A 22,658-nucleotide genomic window follows, 5' to 3' on the forward strand; every position below is an offset into this window, starting at 1 on the left:
TTGTATAGGTTTCGAAAAAATGTGAATCAACAAGACCAGGTATTCTTAAAACACTAGCACTCTGAATTGATTCTAAGTTCAATCAAATAAGTAATTCTCAGCGGCTTGAGAATCCATGCATTACCTTGAAGATTCCAATGAGTAGTGAAATGCCAAATTCAAGATAAGCACCAATACACATGAAGTTGATGTGTCAGAACTATAAAACCTAGACTTCTACCATCACAACATTTAATAGGTAGCTACTCTTATTCTCTTGTTCTAAGCAATTCTCAATCTCCTAAATCAATTTCATCAGTATCTTTGCAGAAACATACCTGGCATATTATTAGGTTGACCAAATATTAAGTTCCTAATTTATGACTATGGAATTCCATAGCCAGTAATAATGAAATGCATCTGCAAGTTAGAAAAATACAACTGAACCTGGATGAAAGACATCTTGTTTCAGCTACCTTGGGAATAAGACAGGATTCACAGAATAACCTGACGTTCATTACTATAAATTTTAGCTACATTCTGGAAAATAGCATTGTTACAGCATACTAATTTGGAAGATATCATGCATACTCAATCATGATGGCAAAGAAATTGAATTTCAATAACTCAACAATTTGAGACTCTTCCACTTCTAGTTGAGACCAAACCCCTCTTAGATGATATTTAGTCATCTTAAAGTGATGAGGACAACCATGTAATTATCAATTGCATTTATCATTTTTCAAGCAACGAGGATCAAAACACATAATTAGTAGTTCTTGCAATAGCATTGAGCCTACTCCATTGTAATGATTTCTGGCTTCGGAATTTATTGATGCTTAAAAGGACATTTATAGACCTTTAAATATTAATCTGATGGATTCAAATCAATAAACACTCAAATGAAATACCTGCTGTAAGAAACTACTACATATATATACACCCCTCACCTGCAAAGCCACGCCATAGGTGCTGTTTAAATTGTTATTAACAAAGGCAACCCTTAATGAACCGTTCATAACTTTGTCCACATTAAATTCTGCAATTATGGGCACAATTGCCTGCATTACCAGTGCATGCTCCTTCCATACACCTGGGTAAGAAAACGGACTTCCAACAACTACAATTACAAAGTTGTCTGATGTGAAGCCTAATTTGGGTTGCATTTCATGTCTTGTATGTACAGCCATAAAATGTTCTGCCTCCCATGTTTCCTTTGGCGAACCAGGAATAACAAAGAAGTTCCCACAGTCAAGTATGGAATACATCATCTGCCAGTCCAAACATTTATAAATTAAGCGGGATATTTCATCTCAATGGCCCCATTTGAAAGCAATAAAAAAGATTCACCAAGGTAAAATATCATCAAAATCTATGTATTTAAACTTGCATTATTGTAAACACACTGCACAAAGTTGAACATTGAAGATTACCGGCATAGAATAGTCTGGAAAGACAACCACATCAGCTCGACCAAATGCAGACTTCCAGTCACTGATGTGTTTTTTATGTTCACTTGAAGTATAACGCCTTAGGCGCATTCCTAAGGAATTCTCATTAATAATCCATACCACAGGTACCATTTTAAAAGGATCCTGCATGAGGCTGTAAAAACAAGTGAATCTATTGTGATTCTTTCCTACAAAAATCATTTACATTCAACAGCACCATCAGAAGAACTTTCTAATACATAAAAGTAGATATTACGGTTACTAAAATTCAACAAAGATAACGTATAAGTAAGGTTTACAAAGCTAATATCTACTATAAAACGGCCCTCATTAGATCATCAAGTTATATATCTACTTCAGGAAAGACAAAAATATAGGACCCAGTTTGTACCTTGATAATGCCATGCGGTACTTATGATCTAAAAATATATTGGAAGCAGTCTCCATCTAAATAAAAAGCAGATTACATAGACTAAAACAAATTATTAATGAACTACTATTTTTAATAACTTATAACCATTGACTTCAACCCTAATAATGGAGCATACATCAGACACCTACCTTGTTTCCTTGCGTTGGCCATACAAAAATCATCATCATATATGGCAGTGTAAAAGGTGCTGTATGAATCAATTCTTGGCTTCCTTAACGGACTCTCAACTTAAACAGTAGGTACCCTTTGCTAATCACGATTTAAAATATGATTGGATTTTGAACCACAATATCAATTCTGGATGTTTTGTGCAATAACCATCTACATTATGACAAACAGCATAGGAAAGCTTGTATTCTATATTGAATAATTAAAAGGTTTTGACCTAGCATCACATCCACATATATGTAATCTTTCGGTAAAAGTTAGGACCTGTACTTCCTTGTTTCAAGGGCCTACCAAGTAACAATAGATAGAATAAGAAAAACTTCAATGAAAGCTATCAAAAAAGAAAAAGGCTTTTCTCAAATCAGGAAAGTACAAGGGAAAAATATCTCACCTAGAAATGACACATTTTGCTTCAAGAGAGTTGACCACCACACCATCATAACTGCAATATAATGTCAAGAATAATTGGCATATTACCAAATAAATTTTCTCAAACTGCTACTGCACATGTAATACTATACTCAATACTGTATGCATAAAATTTATCAACCAAATCCAATTTATTGCCAATTCAGTCAAAATATCAGACACAAATAAAAGCACTGAGAGTTCCTAAGAATATTTAACTCACTTTAACCAATCGACCATGAATGGTTGATGTAGATTACTTTGCAGTATATTGGTGGTAGTTCCTATCTTCTCCCAAACAGCACGAACAGGTCCATCTTCAAGAGAATACAACTGCATAATGCAAATATCGTCTTAATTTAGCTGAATTGAGCACTACATGTAACTAATGCATTAAACAATCAGAACAGAATAATAAAAATGTGAATGCTTTGGCACTAAAGAACACTCTAGCATCTTGTTTGACAAGACAGAAGATACATTTAACTAATGCAAATATCCTCTTAATTTAGCTGAATCGAGCACTACATTTAACTACTGCATTAAACAATCAGAACAGAAGAATAAAAATGTGAATGCTCAGGCACGGAAGAACACTCTAGCATCTTGTTTGACACAACAGAAGATACGCAGCTCACTACATGAAGGAGCCTTAGGGAAGTGGCTGAAATTGTAAAACACAATAGAGGGTGTGGACCTGGTTTGGAAAAATAACTAATCATTTTTCTATTTTTAATAGTTAATACATATTACTTTTTCATCTTGAAGATGAGTAATGAAACATGATCCAAAGCATGGATCCTAAAATCATGTTACAGAAGTTATGATGTATTGTGTTTATATAGGTCACAAGAGGATAGATGAGTATTTCATTTGGAAAGGTACTATTTCATGCAAATTTGAATTTGTTGTGCCTAAATTGTGGCATTTTGACTTATTTTAGCATAAGGAATTCGTTACTACTTTGTATACCCAAATATCAAATAAGACACCTTTTCCGATATTTCAATTTACTCAATGTGATGGAATTTTCAGCCACTTGAAATGGCTATTAACTTGCTAATTTAGTTTTTATTAAATTATAATCATAATTTAACAGTGCTTTATCTGACTGAGCTTATGTTTGATGACAGATTGAGGCTGCAAGTTATTGAGTGTGTTCACATTTTCCAGAAAAGATGGAATGCTGCATGGGGTGTGTAGTTGGCAATGGCAAAGAGATTTAGGCAGCATTTAAAGATGACAGTTCACTTCCCGTGCTATTTTTGCATCTTGCCAAATGATGGATGATAGAGCAGCAGGTACCTTCTTCCTGTGGGCAATTTCAGTGACTGTTTGGACAATTGTTAGTGACAACTATTTTGGAGGGCATTTGGTAATCTACAAGGGCCATCCTTACCTATTGCCATGTGTGTCCATTCCTCTTCTCAAGGAGGTGCAATTCATCTTGCTGCAGGCTGTTTCACTCTTGCACATCACCATACCTTACCCTATTGCTAGCTACGACGGCACTGTTAGCAGCAACAGCTAACATAACAGTTGTTACATTTTGGGCACCAAATCTGAAAGTGGCAGAAGGTGAAGAAACAAAAGATGAAGATTGGAAGAAGAAACTAACTTTTACAAGGCATGGGATCCCATACTGTAAGCAAACGGTTGGTTGTTGCACAAAGCTAGCTGCGTGATTGGCAAACTATTGGATTCATGCGAAGCAAGCTGTATTTGACATGGTCACTCATGGCTGGAGGACAAAATATGTCTGCTAGAGCCATAGCTTAGCAGGGTTTGTGAGCATCCTAGCAATGTGAGCATCAATTCATGTGGGATAAAAGAGCTGCTAAAAAGTCCTTAGCTGACTGTTTCTTAACCTGGCTGGCTAATTGTTGAGGCCATAGAAAAGCCTAGTCAGAGTTTGGGACCAGTGTTACAAGCAATGGTAGAGATTGAATGTAAATTGAAGCAATACAACAGATTGGCAATAGAACTATACAGAGCTGGTTGGTTGACACGTAGCCAAAGCTTTGTAGCTGACAAGATAGTTAAGTCTAGCTGATAGAGAGGATGTTGGAGGAAGGATAAGTGTGTTGCTGCAAGTGTGACAAACAACACCTTTCATCATCCTATTCAAAAGAAGTTGCAAGAAAAGCCACTTGGGACAGCTCAAACATATTTCTCAACTACTATAAGTGGGCAGCAAAACTTGTGCATAGAGGTTTTATCCTTTGTTCTTCCACTACAGCGAGTAAAGATGCTGGACATGTTCATCTTCAGAATAGTAATGTGATGGAGCTCAATAATGTGAAGAAGAGCTAATGTAAAGTGCATTAGGCAATGTATACACATGCTATGATATAAATTATTGACATGAGAAGCATTGCTCACTCTTCTGAGAGTTTTCTAGCCATTTGGAGGTTTCTCCTCAGTTTCATTCTTGTATTGCATATTGTTTATTTGTATGTGATGCAAGTTTCTACTTTCCACATTTGAGATGTTGTCTTAGTCCTTCAGTGTCCATTTTGGATAGCCGCTAGAGATGGTTGATTGCACATAGAGGAAGTTCAAAGCATCTTGTTTTATATCCATAAGTTGATGTACTAGAATGCAACATAACTAACTTGAGTTTATGGATTAACTTGTCATGTCCCATTTCCAGCCAATCTAAGTCTTTACATATTAAGTCTGTACTTATGTCTTCCATGTTTCCATCTGCTATGTGTTTTCCCTTCTTGAGCATGTTTTTCCTTCCAACTCCACTCTTTCTTCTACTTGTTGGCTTGAATACGTCTTGGAATTGTATAAACTCGTGCCCAAAAAACACTAATTTTCTAGCTATGTCGGATACGATATGATTTCATTTTTAAAAAGTTTGACATGTACCTTCCTAAACTAAATTTTTTAAACTTCATTCATGCAAATTTTATTTTATTTGTGAAATTTTATTTTCAAAGTTTAAATTATTGTTTATCTAGTTCTTTATATTTAAAATTTTCAATTAATATTTAAATTTTACTTTATCTTAAATTAAATTTAAATGACGTTACTATTAGTATTAATTTTAGGTATTGGTTTATATATTGTAAATTGTTAAATCAACTTATAATTACTTAGAAAATTGTGTTAAATATATGTGTATGTGTTTTTATGAATGTCGTATCCAATCATATCCAATCGTATCCATATTAGGGGCCTTCAAAATGGTTGTATCCATATGCAATTTTGTATCCATATTTGTTTCTGTAACCGTCTCCATGCAACTTTGTGCTACACTTGATGTTCAAGATGAACCAACTAATGAGTCTGAGAGTGCCAACGCAACTACTAATGTTAGTGCTAATTGTTGGAGTAATTAGGATAAACACTTAATTATTGTCCAATTAGGTCCTGTTGATGTGTTTTTCATGCACATGCGAACACAGAATAAAATACCAAGGTATCTTATCCTCTCTTGAACAAAGTTATTCAAATGTTGAAGATTTGCCTAAGGATCAATCGAAATAACTCCAAGGTTCTGGTATGTAGGGTCTCCACGTGTTGGATAAGCTCAGTTGGTGTGATGTGATTATGCTGGAATCACAAGGGGACTTACATTCGAATGCCTGAATGCTTGATTTGCTGGAACTTAAGTCCTATCTACTCGACTGGAAGATAAAAAAAGAGCAAAAGAAATAGGGTTTGAGAAATCTACGCTAGGACCTAGAATGTAAGAAGATGGGTGAATGACTATATAGAACCCTACCAAGCGAGGTCTCACCATCAACTTGAACAATTTGACACAAGCTCAATGCAATCTTCTAAGGACGTTTCAAAGATGTTCGAACCATTACCGCCAAACATTGATCACCATTCAAGTTAATGTATAAACAATGAGTGTAGGATGATTCGAGGTTAAGCTCATGTTATTCCAGTTGACCACACAAGGCACGCTCACAATCAGTAAGAGGCTAGTGGTATGGACTAAGCGGCTTCCACATGAATACATTCAACAACTTCTTTCACTCAATCTAATTTATTTATCATCTAACATGAGGATCCAACAAGAAACCATGCACATTGTAAAGAACAACACACTTCACCATAACTTCAATGAAAATGGAGTTCATTTACAACTTAGGCAACAATTTCTGCCTTCTCCTACTTTACTCTAACTTCTATTCTATTCTCCTTAGACTATCTATTGACTATTAACTATTAACTATCGACTATTATCCAACTATTATCCCTTACAAATGAAGAGCCAAAGCTTTATATAGAGAGCTCTTTACATTTCAACAGCTCAAATTAATTTGAGATCAATGGCCAAGATTTTACAATGAAAACCCTAATTAGGGTTTGTTACAACAAACTCTCCTTAGCCAATGAGAAAATTACATTCCATGAATGTGGACCAATAGAAGTTAGGGATAGGTACATCGGAGTTTGTGCCATCCCTCATGAGTCAGGTACATCTGAAGAGAAAAAGCCATGATTGATGCTAAGCAACCTTGAGAAAGAGATTGATCCAAGAAAAAGCCATGATGGATGCTTTCTTGGATCGACCTCTTTCTCAAGGTTGCTTAGCATCAATCATGGCTTTTTCTCTTTAGATGTGATAGGCATTTTGGTTGTAGGTGATTTCTGGGAGCTATGGAGTTAACCATGAACTCCAACATGATATTAAAGCTCCAAATCTATGTCTGACACTATTTATAGGTCAATTTGTCTCAAGTTATATGATTAAGACACATGTCATGCTCTAATTTAATCCTCCTAGGGTTTTCATTTATGGTTTTATTTTTATGCTTTATAAGCTATCATTACAATCATTGTGATTACTCCAATGTATCCAAATTTTATTCAATCAATCAAGATAAGCATATCTATCATGCTTTCTTGGATCAATCTCTCTCAAGGTTGCATAGCATCAATCATGGCTTTTTCTCTTCAAACATGATAGGCATTTTGGTTGGAGGTGATTTTTGGGAGCTGTGGAGTTAACTATCAGCTCCAACATGGTATTAAAGGTCCAAATCTATGAATTCTTGTCCATTTTCTAAGAGATCCGACCCTGGAGAAAATTTTGACTCATCCTAGTGCAAAATGTGTATCACTATTAGATTCAAAATGACCAAAAATCTAGGGATCACTTGTTCAAACACCCAAATTGAAAAAAAAATGAAAAAAGGGGAAAAAATTAGGGGAACGAGATCCAAGGCAAATTCACTATGATCCTTACGATTGTCGTACAGATTCGTATCCCTACTACAATTAACCTTCCAACACAACTGCTTAGTAAGGTTTCCCAAAAAAATTATTTTATTTTTTAAAAAAATTACTAGAATTCAAACTATTAAAAAAAGGGCACAAAAGGGGCAAAAATAAACAAAGCGGCATACAATTGTTTTGTGTACAATGAGCAAGCCTCTGTAAATAAATCAAATCAGGCATTTATTTTCTCCACCATTGTGACTATACATCCCTCGACAACTTCACCTTGCGCTCAATGTCCTTTCAACCTACAAAAAGTAACACTTTTTGCAACAGGCAATCCCATTGTATAATGACAACTTAGACAACCATATGGTAGGAACTTTCCCCATTCACGATGGCACTGATTCCTTCAACCAACACCTCTTCCTTGACACTCGCAACACCCCACTCCCACTTCTTCAACTAGCCAGTTAATCTTGCCAATGCAAAACTCTTTCGATGCCTATCAACAAAGTCGACAACCCCTCCATTTAATCCAATGACACCCAAATCTTTGTGACGATCAGAGAATCTCAACATAATATTCCAATATATCTCACTTTTCTAGCAATCATTAAATTTTTCAAGGGGGGTTTTTTTCGAACATGCGACAATATTCAAAGAAAATTCATGTTGACATCAACGTGACATCAACGATACGACCCCCTTCTTGCCCCCCTCCTAGCCCTAACTTGCCATAGGGGATCTATTTTTTCTTTTAGCCATACTTGGGCATACGAAGTCGAAATCGAGCATACAAGATATCATCAAAAAGTTGGTTATGAGCACTTTTCAATGGTGCATGTCTCATTCTTGAATTTTATTACTAGTTTTTGTTATTCGTAGTCGATGTCAGATCTTCATTTCCTTCTTTCAAACTCACAACTTTTTGCCAATATCTTTGATCTTTGCAAGAGGGATTCAAAGCTCTTTAGATCCATACACACTTTTTCTAGAATCTACCCCAGATACATTTTATTCATTTTTGTGTTTTCAACATATTGGTCAATCATTTGGATGTTTTGGCACCTGGAAATGATCTATTTACACTTCATTTGATCTGCATTACATGCATTGAGGTTATTGGGGTCTAATTAATCTAATGTGATGCTCTAGGTATATTTTATTCATTTTTTTGTGTTTTCACATATTGGTCAACTACTTTAATGTTTTAGCACCTAAAAATGACTTGTTTGCATGAGATGACTTCATTTGATCTACTTTGCATGCACTAAGGTTATTAGGGTCTGATTATTTCATTTTGAGAAGTTATCATGGGTTTTTCTATTCATTCTACTACTATCATCCTAGAAGAGGATAATTATGAATCTTGTCAAAATGGCATCCTGACACATCTCACGTGACTAGATCTTTTGCCTTATTTGTATGGACTCGTACTTGAACCAACCACACCAAGGGGTAGACCAACTTGGGGTATTATCATTGACCATATTGTAGGATTGATTTGTTCTAGAGTGTATCTTGACACTATGTATGCCATATCAAACATTGATTGAACCCACTCACTCGGAACTAGACTTTGGGAAATGCATGGAGACCGTCATATCTCTCCATTCTCAGAGGATCCTGCAACAAATTATCTCATCCCCTTGCACATACAAATTGCATACTTTATGATGATGATGATACTTCCCCTTGCACATACAAATTGCATACGTTACGATGATGATGATACTTTAGAGGAGCTTGAGTGTGTCACAAGTTTTTGCATATTCCGATGAATAAGAGACTCATCTCCTAGTTCCTACTCCTCACATTGAAACGGTATCATCATCACCTGTTCTTCCCAGTCAACTTGACATCACCACAATCATGGCCCCTATTGATTCTATATAGCAAGATATTTATCTTCCAAGCATGGCTACTTGGGGTTCATATCTTGCAAACATATCATCCTTCCTTGTAGAGTCTCAGATTGCAAATTTGGAGGGTTATCTTGAGGACATTCATCTCCTCTTTATTGATAGCCACATCAATGTTGTCAACATCTCTTGATCGCCCATGGAGCTTGTTCTACATCAATCTTCTTTTGTTTTAGGATTGATCTCATCTCTGTCCGACATAAAACATTTGAGCAATTTTTAGGGGCACACATCACTTAGATTTGGATTCTTGATTCTTCCACTTTATAGGAATGGCTTCTCATATCACCAGTGTACTTATTCCTTCCTAAGGGGAGAAATGTTATTTGCGAGCAATGGATTTTGATTTGTCTTCAGGCATTCATCATTGGCATAGGAGCTACTTCATATGGAGGGGATTACTATCCTCATTTTCTCTCTCCTATTTGGGGGGCATCTATTGTACTTGTGTGGTAGAAGTCCTTGGGGCTCACGTCAAGTCCTCCTATCCTTCTTTCATTAGTGCAGTTATTTCATTTTCTCCCTTTTGGAGAGGAGCTTTTTCACATGTGCTTTTCTCCTTTTCTCCAGTTATGAGAGACTACATTTGTTTGTACATAGGTACCTCATTAAGCCTTGTAATCCAAGCATCTATTCATGCAATTGTCTTTGCATTCATCATTAGGGTTTTAGCTTCTCCCAAGTTCATCTTAAGGGGCAACGTTGGAGTTATTAGGATAATCACATAATTAATTATCTAATTAGGTCTTTTATTACTTTATAACACTTAACTAAACTTAGGAGTGCTTTTTTATTCTTATATTGAGCTATCTATAGATCAAGTTGTCTCAAGTCATATGATTAAGACACTAATGCTCTAATTTAATCCTCTCCTAGGATTTTATCTTTATGCTTTTATAAGCATTTATTGTAATCAATCTAATATATCCAAGTTTTATTCAATACAAGCATATCAATCATGCTTTCTTGGATCAATATCTCTCTCTCAATGTTGCATAGCATCAATCATGGCTTTTTCTCTTCAAATATGATAGGAGTTTTGGTTGCAAGTGATTTCTAGGAGTCGTGGGATTAACTATCAACTCCAACATTGATACCAATGCAGTGCCAATGCTAGTGCTAGTGCTAGTGCCACTACCTGTGGTTCTTCTAATATACTAGTACCTACATCATCTAATATTGATGGTGGTGATGATAATTTTGAAGACCCATATAATGTTTTTGATATTAATACGCAATAAAATTAGGGAGTTGACCATGAAGACAAACAACCCATAGGCAGCGTCAACAAGTTTTAATAGAACATTAACAACACATTAACAGTAGTCCAGTCCATAATATCAAAAACAATCCAAAGTAATAAAACTAGCAATTTAAAAGTCTTTAAAGTTTATGAAATTTAAACGATACAAACACCAAAAAGAGTAAACAAGTGGCTAATCAAATAGGCCACCCCAATCCTCGGTGAAAAATTCAAAAAAGTCCTTACACTTTCCTTTATCGTCACCATCCCTCCCAAGCATCTTCTACTTCTAATGCAGCAAGCAAAGCGTAAAGGGAAAATTGTGCATCACCTTTAAGCAAAACTTGGAGAGGTGCACCTTCTTCGTCTCAAGGTCAAGGACCTTCACCTTCAGGGTTGCAAGTTCTGCAAGAGTGGGATTGCATCTAGTGCAGGTATGAGTCTCCCCTGCCAGGTGGGTCACTTCAGCCAAGGGGCATCTTTAAATAGGTGGGCGTCCTCAATCAAGTCCAACGGTGCCGCCTAAGAACTACCCAAGTGACCACTGGTCATCTTCTTCGAGTTGTTCTCCTCCTCAAATTCCTCCTCTGTCACAGAATTTTCCTCAATATGATCCACCTCCACCTTATCTTTTGCTTTTTCAATAGATCGACTTGCGAGCATATTAGACCTTCAAGGGTTAAAGGTACCCACACCCTTGTTCTCATCATCCTTGCAATCCTAGCCCGCGTCATCATCACTATCAACCTCCTCGATAAGGGAATGGGCCAAGTTTTCTTGAGTTTCTTGGTTGAGGGCGTATAATGCTTGAGTTTCCCTCTTTTACCCAAACCTGAAAGGGTAGTATATTGTTTCAAGTCACAAAGCCCTTCCACAACCATGCCATGTCAAAAGAGGGGAGTATTAGGAGTGGTCTTAACCCCAAGAGGAGAAGCCAAGTTGGAGGTTGTGGGGGTGGTGAGCCAGGATAGGGCCTTAGGGGGTTAAGTTGCTTTTCAAAGGGGAAGTGTTGCTAGCACCTGGAATGCTTACGCACTTCTTTTTGCTCCTTTGACCACTCGAGGAGTCTACAATGGTAATCGTGGGCAAGGAATCAAAATGTAGAGGAGCCTCTATCATAATTAGAGGTTTGGGTGGACAAAGGGCTAAGTGGAAATGGTAGAATCGGAAAATGAGCCCCTAATTGAGTGGGATGGGATTTTTATGAGAGTTTTTTGCCACTTCCAGAGTGTCCTTAATGGAGTTTTCCAGCTAGTTCAACAAGAAGAACGAAAAACAAATCAACGCACTATGATGAAAATGATTTAGCTCAATGATGTCTGATTGTTGATAGCTGACATTATTATTTTATTTTAATATATCATAACATTTGAGTTTGACTAATTGACATTATAATATTTTTTATTTTTCTCATGGTTTTGTTTATTATTCAAAATATGATACCATGTGTAGCATTTTGAACTTAATTACTGCTACAAATATATATATATATATATTTCTTTTATACGAGTTTTTGAATGAATGAACCCAACACCAAAAAAAAATTTGACTAAGCCTACAAATCAAATCCCAAAACCCAAACTAGTACCACGACCGATAACTCAATAGATCCCTATTTGTGTAACACTAGTGTGCCTTCATTCCTTGCAACTTTTATTAATTTGCATGTGCACATTGTTTAGTTTGAGTTTGAATGATTATATAGCTTAGCGAAATAATATGAGGTGGATTTGAATGATTATATAGCTTAGCAAAATAATATGAGGTGGAGGGCTAGGTGGAGGAAAGGTTGGAATTGAAAGGGAAAAATTAATATGTTAGAAAATGTTATTTTTATATTTTTATTGCAATATTAAAGTGTGTTTACATGTAATATATATGGCTTGGGGATAAATAGTGACTTGTTGTAAAGGAAAGATGACTTCCTTTAGAGGGTTGAAAGGATCATTTGAGATTTTTTTAAAGATATCAGCTTGGTTGGATTAAGGCTTGTATTTGAAATGTGTGAAAAGGGAAAAGGGCTATTTTTATTTTAGGGATAAGGGAGTTTCTTTTTCATTGGGCATGTCAATCCTTGCCCTGTGTGAGAAAAATTGGGAGAGAGATAGAAAGAGAGTACTTGTGAATTATTTTCCAATAGTTGGATTGCTTGACTAAAGCTAGTGAAAGAGGATTATGTTTGGATAAGTAGAGATTCTTTAGAGTGGCCTAGCTTATTGTTGTGATCAAAGGTTCTTCAAACCCTTGTATTCCCACTTACTAAAATATTGAGGTTTTCATTTTTGTAATGGTTCTCTAGCCCCTTCCAATGTTTTTGAATAAGGAAAGATTGTTTGCCTTCATTTGGATGATTTAAATATGTAAGTTTCAATTCAACTATTGTCAATTATTAGTTCTCAAAAAAAAAATGAGTAAACATAAAATTGGAACCAAAAGCCTTTTAAAATTTTCTTAGAATCTTTGTGATACATATTTGTGACGTAGGGTAGTTTTGAAACAAAAGGATGGTGCTAGGAATTTTAATTGGTTGCATTTCTAAATTTTGTATAAATGTAAATTTCTTCCCAATACTTTTTTTCATGTTTCGATCTTGTGAACTTTGCTTATGTTTCTTAGGATTGAAACTTGATTTTAGGTTTCAATTTGGATGATAAACTTGTTGTGAATCCCTTTGCCATCTTTAGTGTCAAATTTGGAGTCTCTTGAGATCCCACTATTCAAGATAGGCCTTTTGCACCATTTAAAATCACCTATTTTGTTGGAGTGATTTGGTTGGTAACATGGGCAATTCCAAGATAGTCAAGAGTTATTTTAACAAATAACAAGGGTCATTTTGTTCAACAAGAGCAATCTTGATGGATAGTTTGTGATATTTTCCAAGAAAGTTTATTGAAGGAAAGTTAATCCTTGGGGTTTGCTTTCCCTTCCCATCAACTTAGTTTGATGATGTATTTGTCCTTTGTCAATTGTGAACCATTATGTCTTATGTTTGTGTGTCGAGGTGCGCTTGCTGAATCTCTTGTGAGATTTGATTGGGTCATCATAACTCCCCTACTACGAACCACTTACAACTATTTAGAGAGTGTCTTGGTGTGATGAAGCCATTCTTTTACAAGTGTTCATGTATGCTTACATAGGCCTAAATGAGTGAAATATGACCTAAGGACTAATCTATCTCATTCATTTTTCATCATATGGATGTCATTGCATGATGATCATGTAAGCTTTCCGCTATTGTTATTCTATATTTAGGTCCACCTACCTTGTGGAGTCATGCATGAAGCAATGCCATTTTGTGCTTTTGTTGCATTGATATTTTGCTTTGATAATATTGTGGAGTGCAAGAGTGAATTGCAAAATGTCATTGCATGATGGTCATGTAAGCTTTCCGCTATTGTTAGTCTATATTTAGGTCCACCTACCTTGTGGAGTCATGCATGAAGCAATGCCATTTTGTGCTTTTGTTGCATTGATATATTGCTTTGATAATATTGTGGAGTGCAAGAGTGAATTGCAAAATGTCATTGCATGATGGTCATGTAAGCTTTCCGCTATTGTTATTCTATATTTAGGTCCACCTACCTTGTGGAGTCATGCATGAAGCAATGCCATTTTGTGCTTTTGTTGCATTGATATTTTGCTTTGATAATATTGTGGAGTGCAAGAGTGAATTGCAAAATGTATATATTGCAATTGTAAGATAAAAAAATCGTTCATTCTTCCTTTAACCATTAATGTCTTGATATACAAGTTGGGGCATTACAATGATGGCAATTCTTCAAGATATGTATAATGTTTTGTTATTTAACATATAAATTTTACTCTAAATTTGAAACAATTAAATACATTATAATTATATAGTTACAAGTTAATGGTTAAGCATCAAAATTATAAGTTATTTTTTAATTTAATTAATATTTATGATTTAAAAACATTAAATTACTAATATTAACGACAATATAGTTGGATTTGACGATTGTTTGATATTTTTATTTATAGTATTTTATATTCATAATTTATTTTAAATACAACTGAGCTCACATTTATTAAACATTTATTGTTTATAATGTCACATTTTTTAAATTATATACATAGATTATTATTGTGTGACTACCCTCATGTGAATTCTCATTATAACTCTACTATTATGCAATATGAGTTTATAATATATGTGATAAGTAACTTATATAAATAATTGAAATTTTTATATTTTATTTATATTTTTAAAAGTTTTATCCCAAACCAATGTTAATTAGATGATTATTTAAAGATAAGAAATAAATAAATAACTTTTACTATATCATTAAATGATAATAAGAGGAACCATTATACAAGGAAGAAAAAAATTACTATCAATCAAATTATTAATAAGAAAGAAAAAAATAGGACATCGCTTATAGCATACCTCCAAAACATATCCCAATGCTTGCAATGCTTTTGCAACGCTGAGCAGCAAAAGAAGGTCCGGGCTTCTAGAAAGGTCCCCAGTGACCTGTTCCATTAACATTAAAAGCAAATTTAAAACACGATAAAACCCAGCTAACGAAAACAATTCCCATGATATATCCAAGGACACGGGGTCTCGTTAAAAAACCACGTAGAGAGCATAGCAACGTAATTTGGTAAGAAATTTTATCATTAAAACAAATGTTACTGCGTAAAATAGCTTGTAAACTGAGGTACGTCTCATAGATAAACTATAACACGCTTTAGAGGTAAATTGCTTAAGAGGTTTTAGAGAAACAAGATAATGACAGGGAAATTCAATTATAGGTAATGATGCTAGGGTCAAGGCGGAGGAGGACAACTCTAAAAACAGTAACACAAACTAAAGAGAATTGCAAGAAACAACGTTTGAAATATCTATCTTGAACAGGATGCGCCGGATCCCATGAAAGAGGTCACAAGTCAGATTTTGCCTGTTTAGTGGATTCCTAAGAGTTTCAAAAAACATGCAGTAGAGAATAAAATAGAATTTTGGTTTTGATTTCTGGAGAAGCAACTTTGAGTCGGCACTGAAGATCGAGGGTTCGAATTTCCAGCACCTCCTCAATTTCTTTTAGGAAACTATTTTACATTTGCTGTATAGTGGTGGAATTTTCCAAAAAAAATTGTTATAACCACTTTCGGTTGCAGACTCCAGGAAAACTACATCAGATTTTGATTTCAAGCCGATGATTCCCATCATCCATGCTCAAACCCTTGCACCCTCTTTTTACATTCCTTACCGTTAGAAGCTTATCTGAGCACACCATATATAGATCGTTACTCCTAAGGCGTACACGCAGAAGAATCCTGAGCTTTAAACGGGAAGCTACTCCTAAGGTGTGAAGACGCAGAAGAATCTTGATCTTTAAACGGGAAGCTTCTACTTTTAGGCAAAAGCTGCAGAAATCTTTGGGCTACCAGAGCGAAGTTGAACTCGAAAATTAATTTTATTGTAGTAACTTTTTCAAAATAGGTTAACTGGTAAATTGGTAATAGAATATTTTAAAATTAAATATCATAATGGATCATTGTTCACTGCTATGAATTTTATGTAAATATATTGAAAATTTGAAATACCGAATGACCCACTCAGTGCTCACAAGAAATGGGTGCTTGCGACTACCACAGTCACATCAATTATGAAGATTAACTCCATGTTAACACAGGTCATAAGAGACTGGTTTGATTCGATATGAAAAGAGCTCATTATGGTAAGGATTTTTACACAATTTATATGAACACTTTCGTTAGAATTAGGTTTTTTACACCATTAAAATGAACACAGCTAACAAGCGATCACTTCTTACATATAATTTCAAGGAGGTGCAATGGTTACATTATAGTAAATAATAATAATTACAATATATTAAGTTAAATATTAGATTACTGGAATGGATTATAGCTGTACTAAAGCTTTGCATTTAAATTTCTTTTCACTCGTGGAATTTAATTAGAATTTATTGTTATCTTAAACTATATTATATAAAATAACTATCTATTTTTATAAATAAATGATTCTTTACTTAGATTTAAATTATTTAAAAAATAATAAAATATTGATGAAATATTAAAGGCTATTTTTGCAAAGTTGCAAATGTGTGGATGCGAATAAACTCAATAAAGTAAAAATTCTGGAGAACAAAATTTAAAAGCCCATGGAAAATCAAAATCCAGATTTTTTGTGTGAGTGTTGACTGCTGGTCCAAAAAGATAAGGATAAACGGCCACTGAAATTATTTCATTCATATGTTCTAAGACTCTAAGGCGACTTGCAGATATTTTCCAAATATATCCGGTTTGGATTAATGTATTTACGTAATCATTTTCAGATAGTTTTTAAATATATGATTAGTTTAGATTAAGATATTTGTATTGGGTTTTTCAATAATAATTTTATATTTTATTTACATTAAAAAATAATAATAAATAATATTTTATCATATCTCTTTCTTTCAAGTAAAACTAAACTTGAAACCGACTTCTCCATGATTCTAACAAAAATATGTTATAAATAAAAGGTGAGAACGTTTGGCTTCCAAAGGTCAATCATTGGAATTTGAATAACCAAACAGAGTAAGGTGTATATTCATTCTCGATATTTTGGTGTTAGACTAACCAAACAGAGCTCGAAGTGCATGCACATCGTCCCTTACCAGAGTTATATGAGCCGCTGTGGGCAACCCTATTAAAGAATGAGAGACTAGTGTTCATAATCAACGATCTTCTGGGGGAAAAAGCAAGAGAGCAGGTTCAGATGCACGCACCTCTTCTATCTAGAGAAAATAATTGGAGAGAACACAGTTTCCAACTATTTGACTCGGTACCAAACACATTCAACAATTCAAAAAGTATATAAAGTTATAAACGAGATTGACAAGATTTTTGCCCAATACACATACAGACGAATCCATACAACATACATATTGTAGGCATCTCTATTAATATACCTGGCAATTATTAGTGTATAACTCTCTTTCCTTTACCCCTCCGAATCTGCGGTTTCTGTTTTACAAGGCTGCGGTGTTGCAATTCTTGAAAGAAGCATATGTTCGTAACCTGCCTTCATTAACAGTAAACTCCCTCGCTTTCAATATTGTCTTTCTAGTGAATCATTACGGATGGAAATCCATTTTTTAAGAGCATACAGGAAAAAATTTCCTCCATAGAACTTGCAAATACAAATCGATAAAACAAATTCAGAAATCAGCTACCTAAAGAAAAGAAAAATGAAGACTACAAAATTCCCGCAAATCTGCAAATGTTTTGATTAAAGCTTTCACCGAACGGAGGGAAAACTCAGCTTCAGAATAAGGGAATTGAGCTCTATTTAAATAGTGCTAATTGTGCGAATGGGAGTTTGGCAGTCAAATGCTACTGGCAGAAAATTGCAGAGCAAGAGCGCTGGCATTGTGAATTTAAGGCAAGCAGATTTTTACAATTAACCATATTCGTTTGATATAGAGATTCCAATACATCGTATTAAAGTCTGGGCAGTGGGACAAGCAACAGGGTTTATTGCTGTGGATTCCCTAATTAATATTGGATGGACAGCGACGACCTAAAGATTGTTTAACACCGACCCAAAAATTGTTTGGACATAGAAAGCCATATAAGAAACCTATCAACTAAAGACTTCATATTAACACCACTTATTAGAGTTAGGTTCTTTCCAACGCCCATACAATACCAGATATCAACACAGCTCATAAGAGGTTTTCTGACAGCAACCCAATGAGATATCAGTTACAAAGAATGACCCAATATTTATAAGACGACTCCAGGCATGAAATATCTGTTATGAGGATTCACTCAGTATTAACACAATTCTAAGACATGGATTCTTACCACCGGTCAAAATATATGAGTTAATGATTCTATGTAACAGAGTTCATAAGAGATGTTAACATAGCTCACGAAAGATGTAATGGGTTCTTTATCTCTAATTAATAAATATCGATCATGTCGATTGACTTGGATTATAACAGCTCATAAAAAATGGGTTCATAGTTCTTGCGGGTGGTACACAATCAAACTTAATAACTAAAAATTAAGAAGTAAATAATATCAATGCGATCTAATAATGACGAACTGATTTTCTGAGTAAGAGTTGTGCAAAAGTATTTTATTATAATGTTTTCAACTCGGCTGTCTTGTGCCCTTTCAGCTGTGTTTGTTGTTTTAATGATCCTTATTCCAGTTAAAAGGAAAAATTAAAATTAAAATATCACTTTCTCCATGTCTGTACTTCTCCAGGCAGAGCTCAAAAAGTACTGTAGCATTCGGCAATGTCTATCCAGGATGCTGAATGCACATTTGACCAAAATGAATTTTTTTATCCACCGGGCTAAACATTCAATCTAGCATGGAATTTTTCACTACAGAGGATTGTTATAGTTTTTCTGACTACGGGTTAACTATAGCCTTGTTTCAGAAGAAAAGCACCTAGGAATAAAATATTTATCAGAGGATTTTTATAGCTAAAATCGCAGAACATAACCCAACTAAAGAACATACCAGTGCAATTCTAGGCGCTTTGATAGGAAACCGCTTTTTCTGCTCCATGTCTGGAGTAGAATTCGTCCCTCCATTTTTTTCCCTGAACTTGCCAAGGAGTTTAAAAGGCACAAATTTTATTCTGTCCCCAGAATCTAAAATCTCCGTCAAATTTGGCTCAAATCTGACTGCTGTTGGATCTGCCAAATTTGGCTTTTTTTCCGAATCAGTAGTGTCATAATGTCTCAGCAACGTAGTTATGGTGCCCTGAAGCATGAAATCTGCCGCCAAAAAACATGCCATAAATATGCAGATCGCGGCTTTCCATCGCCAAGATTCGAATATGACAGACCCGCCACTCTTGCTTGAATTTGTGCGGCCTTTGAAGGCATATTGTGTTTTTTTTCCGTTGCCATTGGTGAAGTAGCTCAAGCCATTTGAATCGCCATTGTGTGGCAATCGTTTGAATGGATAACCTTCCATATTCATTTACTTCACAACCCCGAAAATTTGTCAAAATAGGGCAAGATGAGCCAAATTTCTTGCCCCAGTAGAGTGCAGCAGACCAAAATGTTGTCAATTGAAACCCTAACCAGTCATTTTATCTCTTAGGATTTAAAACATCCCTGTTCGAGTCCAAATGCACAGCTCATTTGGGAGGATTGAAGCGGATAAATTAGTAACGAGTGTTCTGCAGAATACTGCCAATAGTAGCGATGTACGGCTCACTTTGGCGGATTTAAGAAGCAAATCATGGGCTGGGTCCTCTGAAACGGCATTGCTGGGAAAAAAATATGAATCCCTCAAACATTGTAGATGAAAACCTGGAAATTCCTGTGCAAGGGATGAAATGCCAGAAATGGTTGAAGCTATAGCTACTTAGGACTGAAAATTTCAAGCGATGTAGCAGAAAACTTCATGTTGTATCCACATTATTGTAAAAATGCTACAACCCTGGAAATCTTGGCTCCATTACTTCTGCCTAGCTTAAGTCTTCTCTGTTACGTACAGAAGTTTTAATCAGCAAAAATAATCCTTGCATCTTTTTAATCTCATTTCCCTTGCTGCTTGAAGTCTTTAAATGGCCGTAGATGTTTTATCCGCTCCTATGCCCCTGGGAAACTGAAGTACTTAGAAGACCAGCTATGGCGCGAATGAATATCTTCGAAATGCTTCCAGATTTCTGCAATGATTACTAATGATTAAAAAACAGCTGCTCAAGCCCGAAAAATCTTATAATAAAAAAAGTTCCACTATTTGGGCTTCGTACGACTTCGAAAATCTCAAGTACTTTGAGGCAAGCAAGATTAAGCACTTGTGGAGTAAGTAAAAAGATTCCAATGATCCAAATCCAGCCAACAATGCCTAAATTTTTCGGATGGAAAATGCTCACCATGACTGGCATCTGCTGTAGTATTCAAATTTTGTACTCTTATCCAACATGAAAACCTAAAATGAACCAGAAAACAGGGCAAATTACGCCTTAACATCTTGAAATACCTCAGTCGCAGCCAAAAAAAACGCCTCAGCTTAAAATTCTAACTATGTTGAAGGAATGAAAGCCTAAAGGGCAACAAATTTCAGGTCGATCAACCAATTTAATAAATTCACTATCGGTTACAAACATAATGGCAAAGCAAGAATTTTTATATACGTACCTGTTCTTAAATTTTCAGCTCCCAAGAAAACTACACCAAATAGAGAGAAAAATGTGACAAATAGGCGAATTAAACGCCACAATTGCGGCCGGTGCTTAAAGCCGGGCCCGATCCACAATCCATTACAAAATGCAAGGAAAAATGCTTTACGCCACCGCGATTCTCGGGAATCGAACCCAGGCCCGGCCGCAGAGAACAATTCTCGGCTCAAACCAGAAAAGCTAAGTGCATGCGACCACACGTTGAAGCACTTTAACCGTAATGATGAAGATGAATCCCCCCACTGTTTTCTGTCAGAACGCCAAATAAAGTCCAGTTCATTTCACCTGCAGCCATTTCTGCGCACTCTTTAGTCCACAGTACAGCCGCTGACCTCCATTGAAGAAAGGGACCTAAAAACATACCCAAAAAAGTGATTCAAAAAGAACAAATTATTCAAAACAAACATAATCACGAAATCGTCAACAGGAAAACAAAGATATAATGTTCGGACTTACGATTCTAGTCCCGTATTATGTATATACTCCAGAAATATTATGTATATCGGATACGTTGAACCAAAATAATTTTAAAATTTTAAAGAAGACAGAGCAAGGGTCCTAGCGATTCGAACCTCAGACCTCTTATCAACTTCTGTTACAACATTTTTACGCCAAGGTTCAGCGATTTGCAAAAGAATACGTTGCTAAACTGATGTGCGGTTTTACAAAAGAAGTCCGCTAAATATAGCGGCATTGTGGGAAGTTGTAATAGAAAGCAACGTACAAAACTGCGGCGCTGAGTGTACAGAAGGTTCGACAAGGGACTGTCAAAGTATATTTGGCTGTTTATTAGGGTTTTCTTACAAGTGTCTAATGTGTCGTCAGTGTAGTTTATTTTGTTTTTATGTCTTAATTTGGAACACAAACTATAACGATATGAAATTTTTTGTTAGTATTTTAATCTGAACTTCAAGTTTTACGTGACAATCAGCAACATTTTTTTTTCCAATTTTTTTAATAGAAATAATTATGGTTTAACTGTCCAGACAAAAATATACAATTTAATGTTTTCAAATATATATAAAATTATTATTCCGGCAATATGTTTGGTTAAATATTAAAAAAATAAAAGTCTGAAATTTATTTTTGGATTTAATTTTTGTTTGGTTTATAATTTTTTTGTTATGGTTTATAATTATGTTGTCAATTAAATAATTATTGTTCATAGACTATTGATATATTTATTATTATTTGTTTTGTAGTTATTTTATTTTTTATTAATAAAGCAGTGAGAACAAGGGCACCGTTCCATTCGTTTCACAGGAACTTGTAAAGGTCCCTAGCCTCTTGCTTGTCCAGGAACTTGTAGAGGTCCCTAGCCTCCTGCTTATCCAAGAATAGTGTCTGCATGGTGTTCCTTCGAGAGAGGGTGAGCGCCGAACTGTGCATGGAATTTGTTAAGGCCCACCATTTGGGCTTCCCAAGCCTCCATCTTATTCTCGAGTTGGTTGACATCCTCCTTAATAGTCTACAGATCAAGCACATTCTCTGCGTGATGTCCAACACATCCGTGCTCAGCTTTTCTATTTGTTGGCTTTTCCATTTTGTTGTTACTAATTCCTCTTATGAATATATTAAAATGTTTCTAGTATTTTTTAATATGTGATTTAAACATTTTAGTATATTCTTATAAACTCTCCAAATATTATAAATTTCTTATAAATATTGTTTTGTTTTTAATAAATAT

General features: G+C 35.2%; 1 protein-coding gene across 6 annotated transcripts in view; it reads right to left on the bottom strand.

Annotated features, from left to right (window-relative positions):
* The window catches only part of LOC131079678 (uncharacterized), a 38,954-nt gene extending 17,239 nt beyond the window's left edge, over positions 1-21,715 (bottom strand). The window contains exons 1-9 of one of the 6 annotated variants that reach the window (XM_058017690.2): positions 21,551-21,714; positions 20,931-21,322; positions 20,666-20,721; positions 19,294-20,455; positions 15,197-15,283; positions 2,663-2,772; positions 2,423-2,473; positions 1,413-1,584; positions 930-1,250 (exon numbers count right to left, since the gene is read on the bottom strand). In XM_058017690.2, the coding sequence (XP_057873673.2) occupies positions 930-1,250; positions 1,413-1,584; positions 2,423-2,473; positions 2,663-2,772; positions 15,197-15,283; positions 19,294-19,761 (1,209 nt within the window). In that variant the 5' untranslated portion in view covers positions 19,762-20,455; positions 20,666-20,721; positions 20,931-21,322; positions 21,551-21,714. Of the gene's footprint in view, positions 1-929; positions 1,251-1,412; positions 1,585-2,422; positions 2,474-2,662; positions 2,773-15,196; positions 15,284-19,293; positions 20,456-20,665; positions 20,722-20,930; positions 21,323-21,427 lie in introns of all 6 variants that reach the window. The other 5 variants (XM_058017692.2, XM_058017689.2, XM_058017691.2 and 2 more) reach the window with 5 other exon arrangements.
* Between the last annotated feature and the right edge of the window lie 943 nt (positions 21,716-22,658).

The sequence above is a fragment of the Cryptomeria japonica genome, chromosome 9 (genome assembly GCF_030272615.1).
Source record: "Cryptomeria japonica chromosome 9, Sugi_1.0, whole genome shotgun sequence".
Lineage (NCBI taxonomy): Eukaryota > Viridiplantae > Streptophyta > Pinopsida > Cupressales > Cupressaceae > Cryptomeria > Cryptomeria japonica.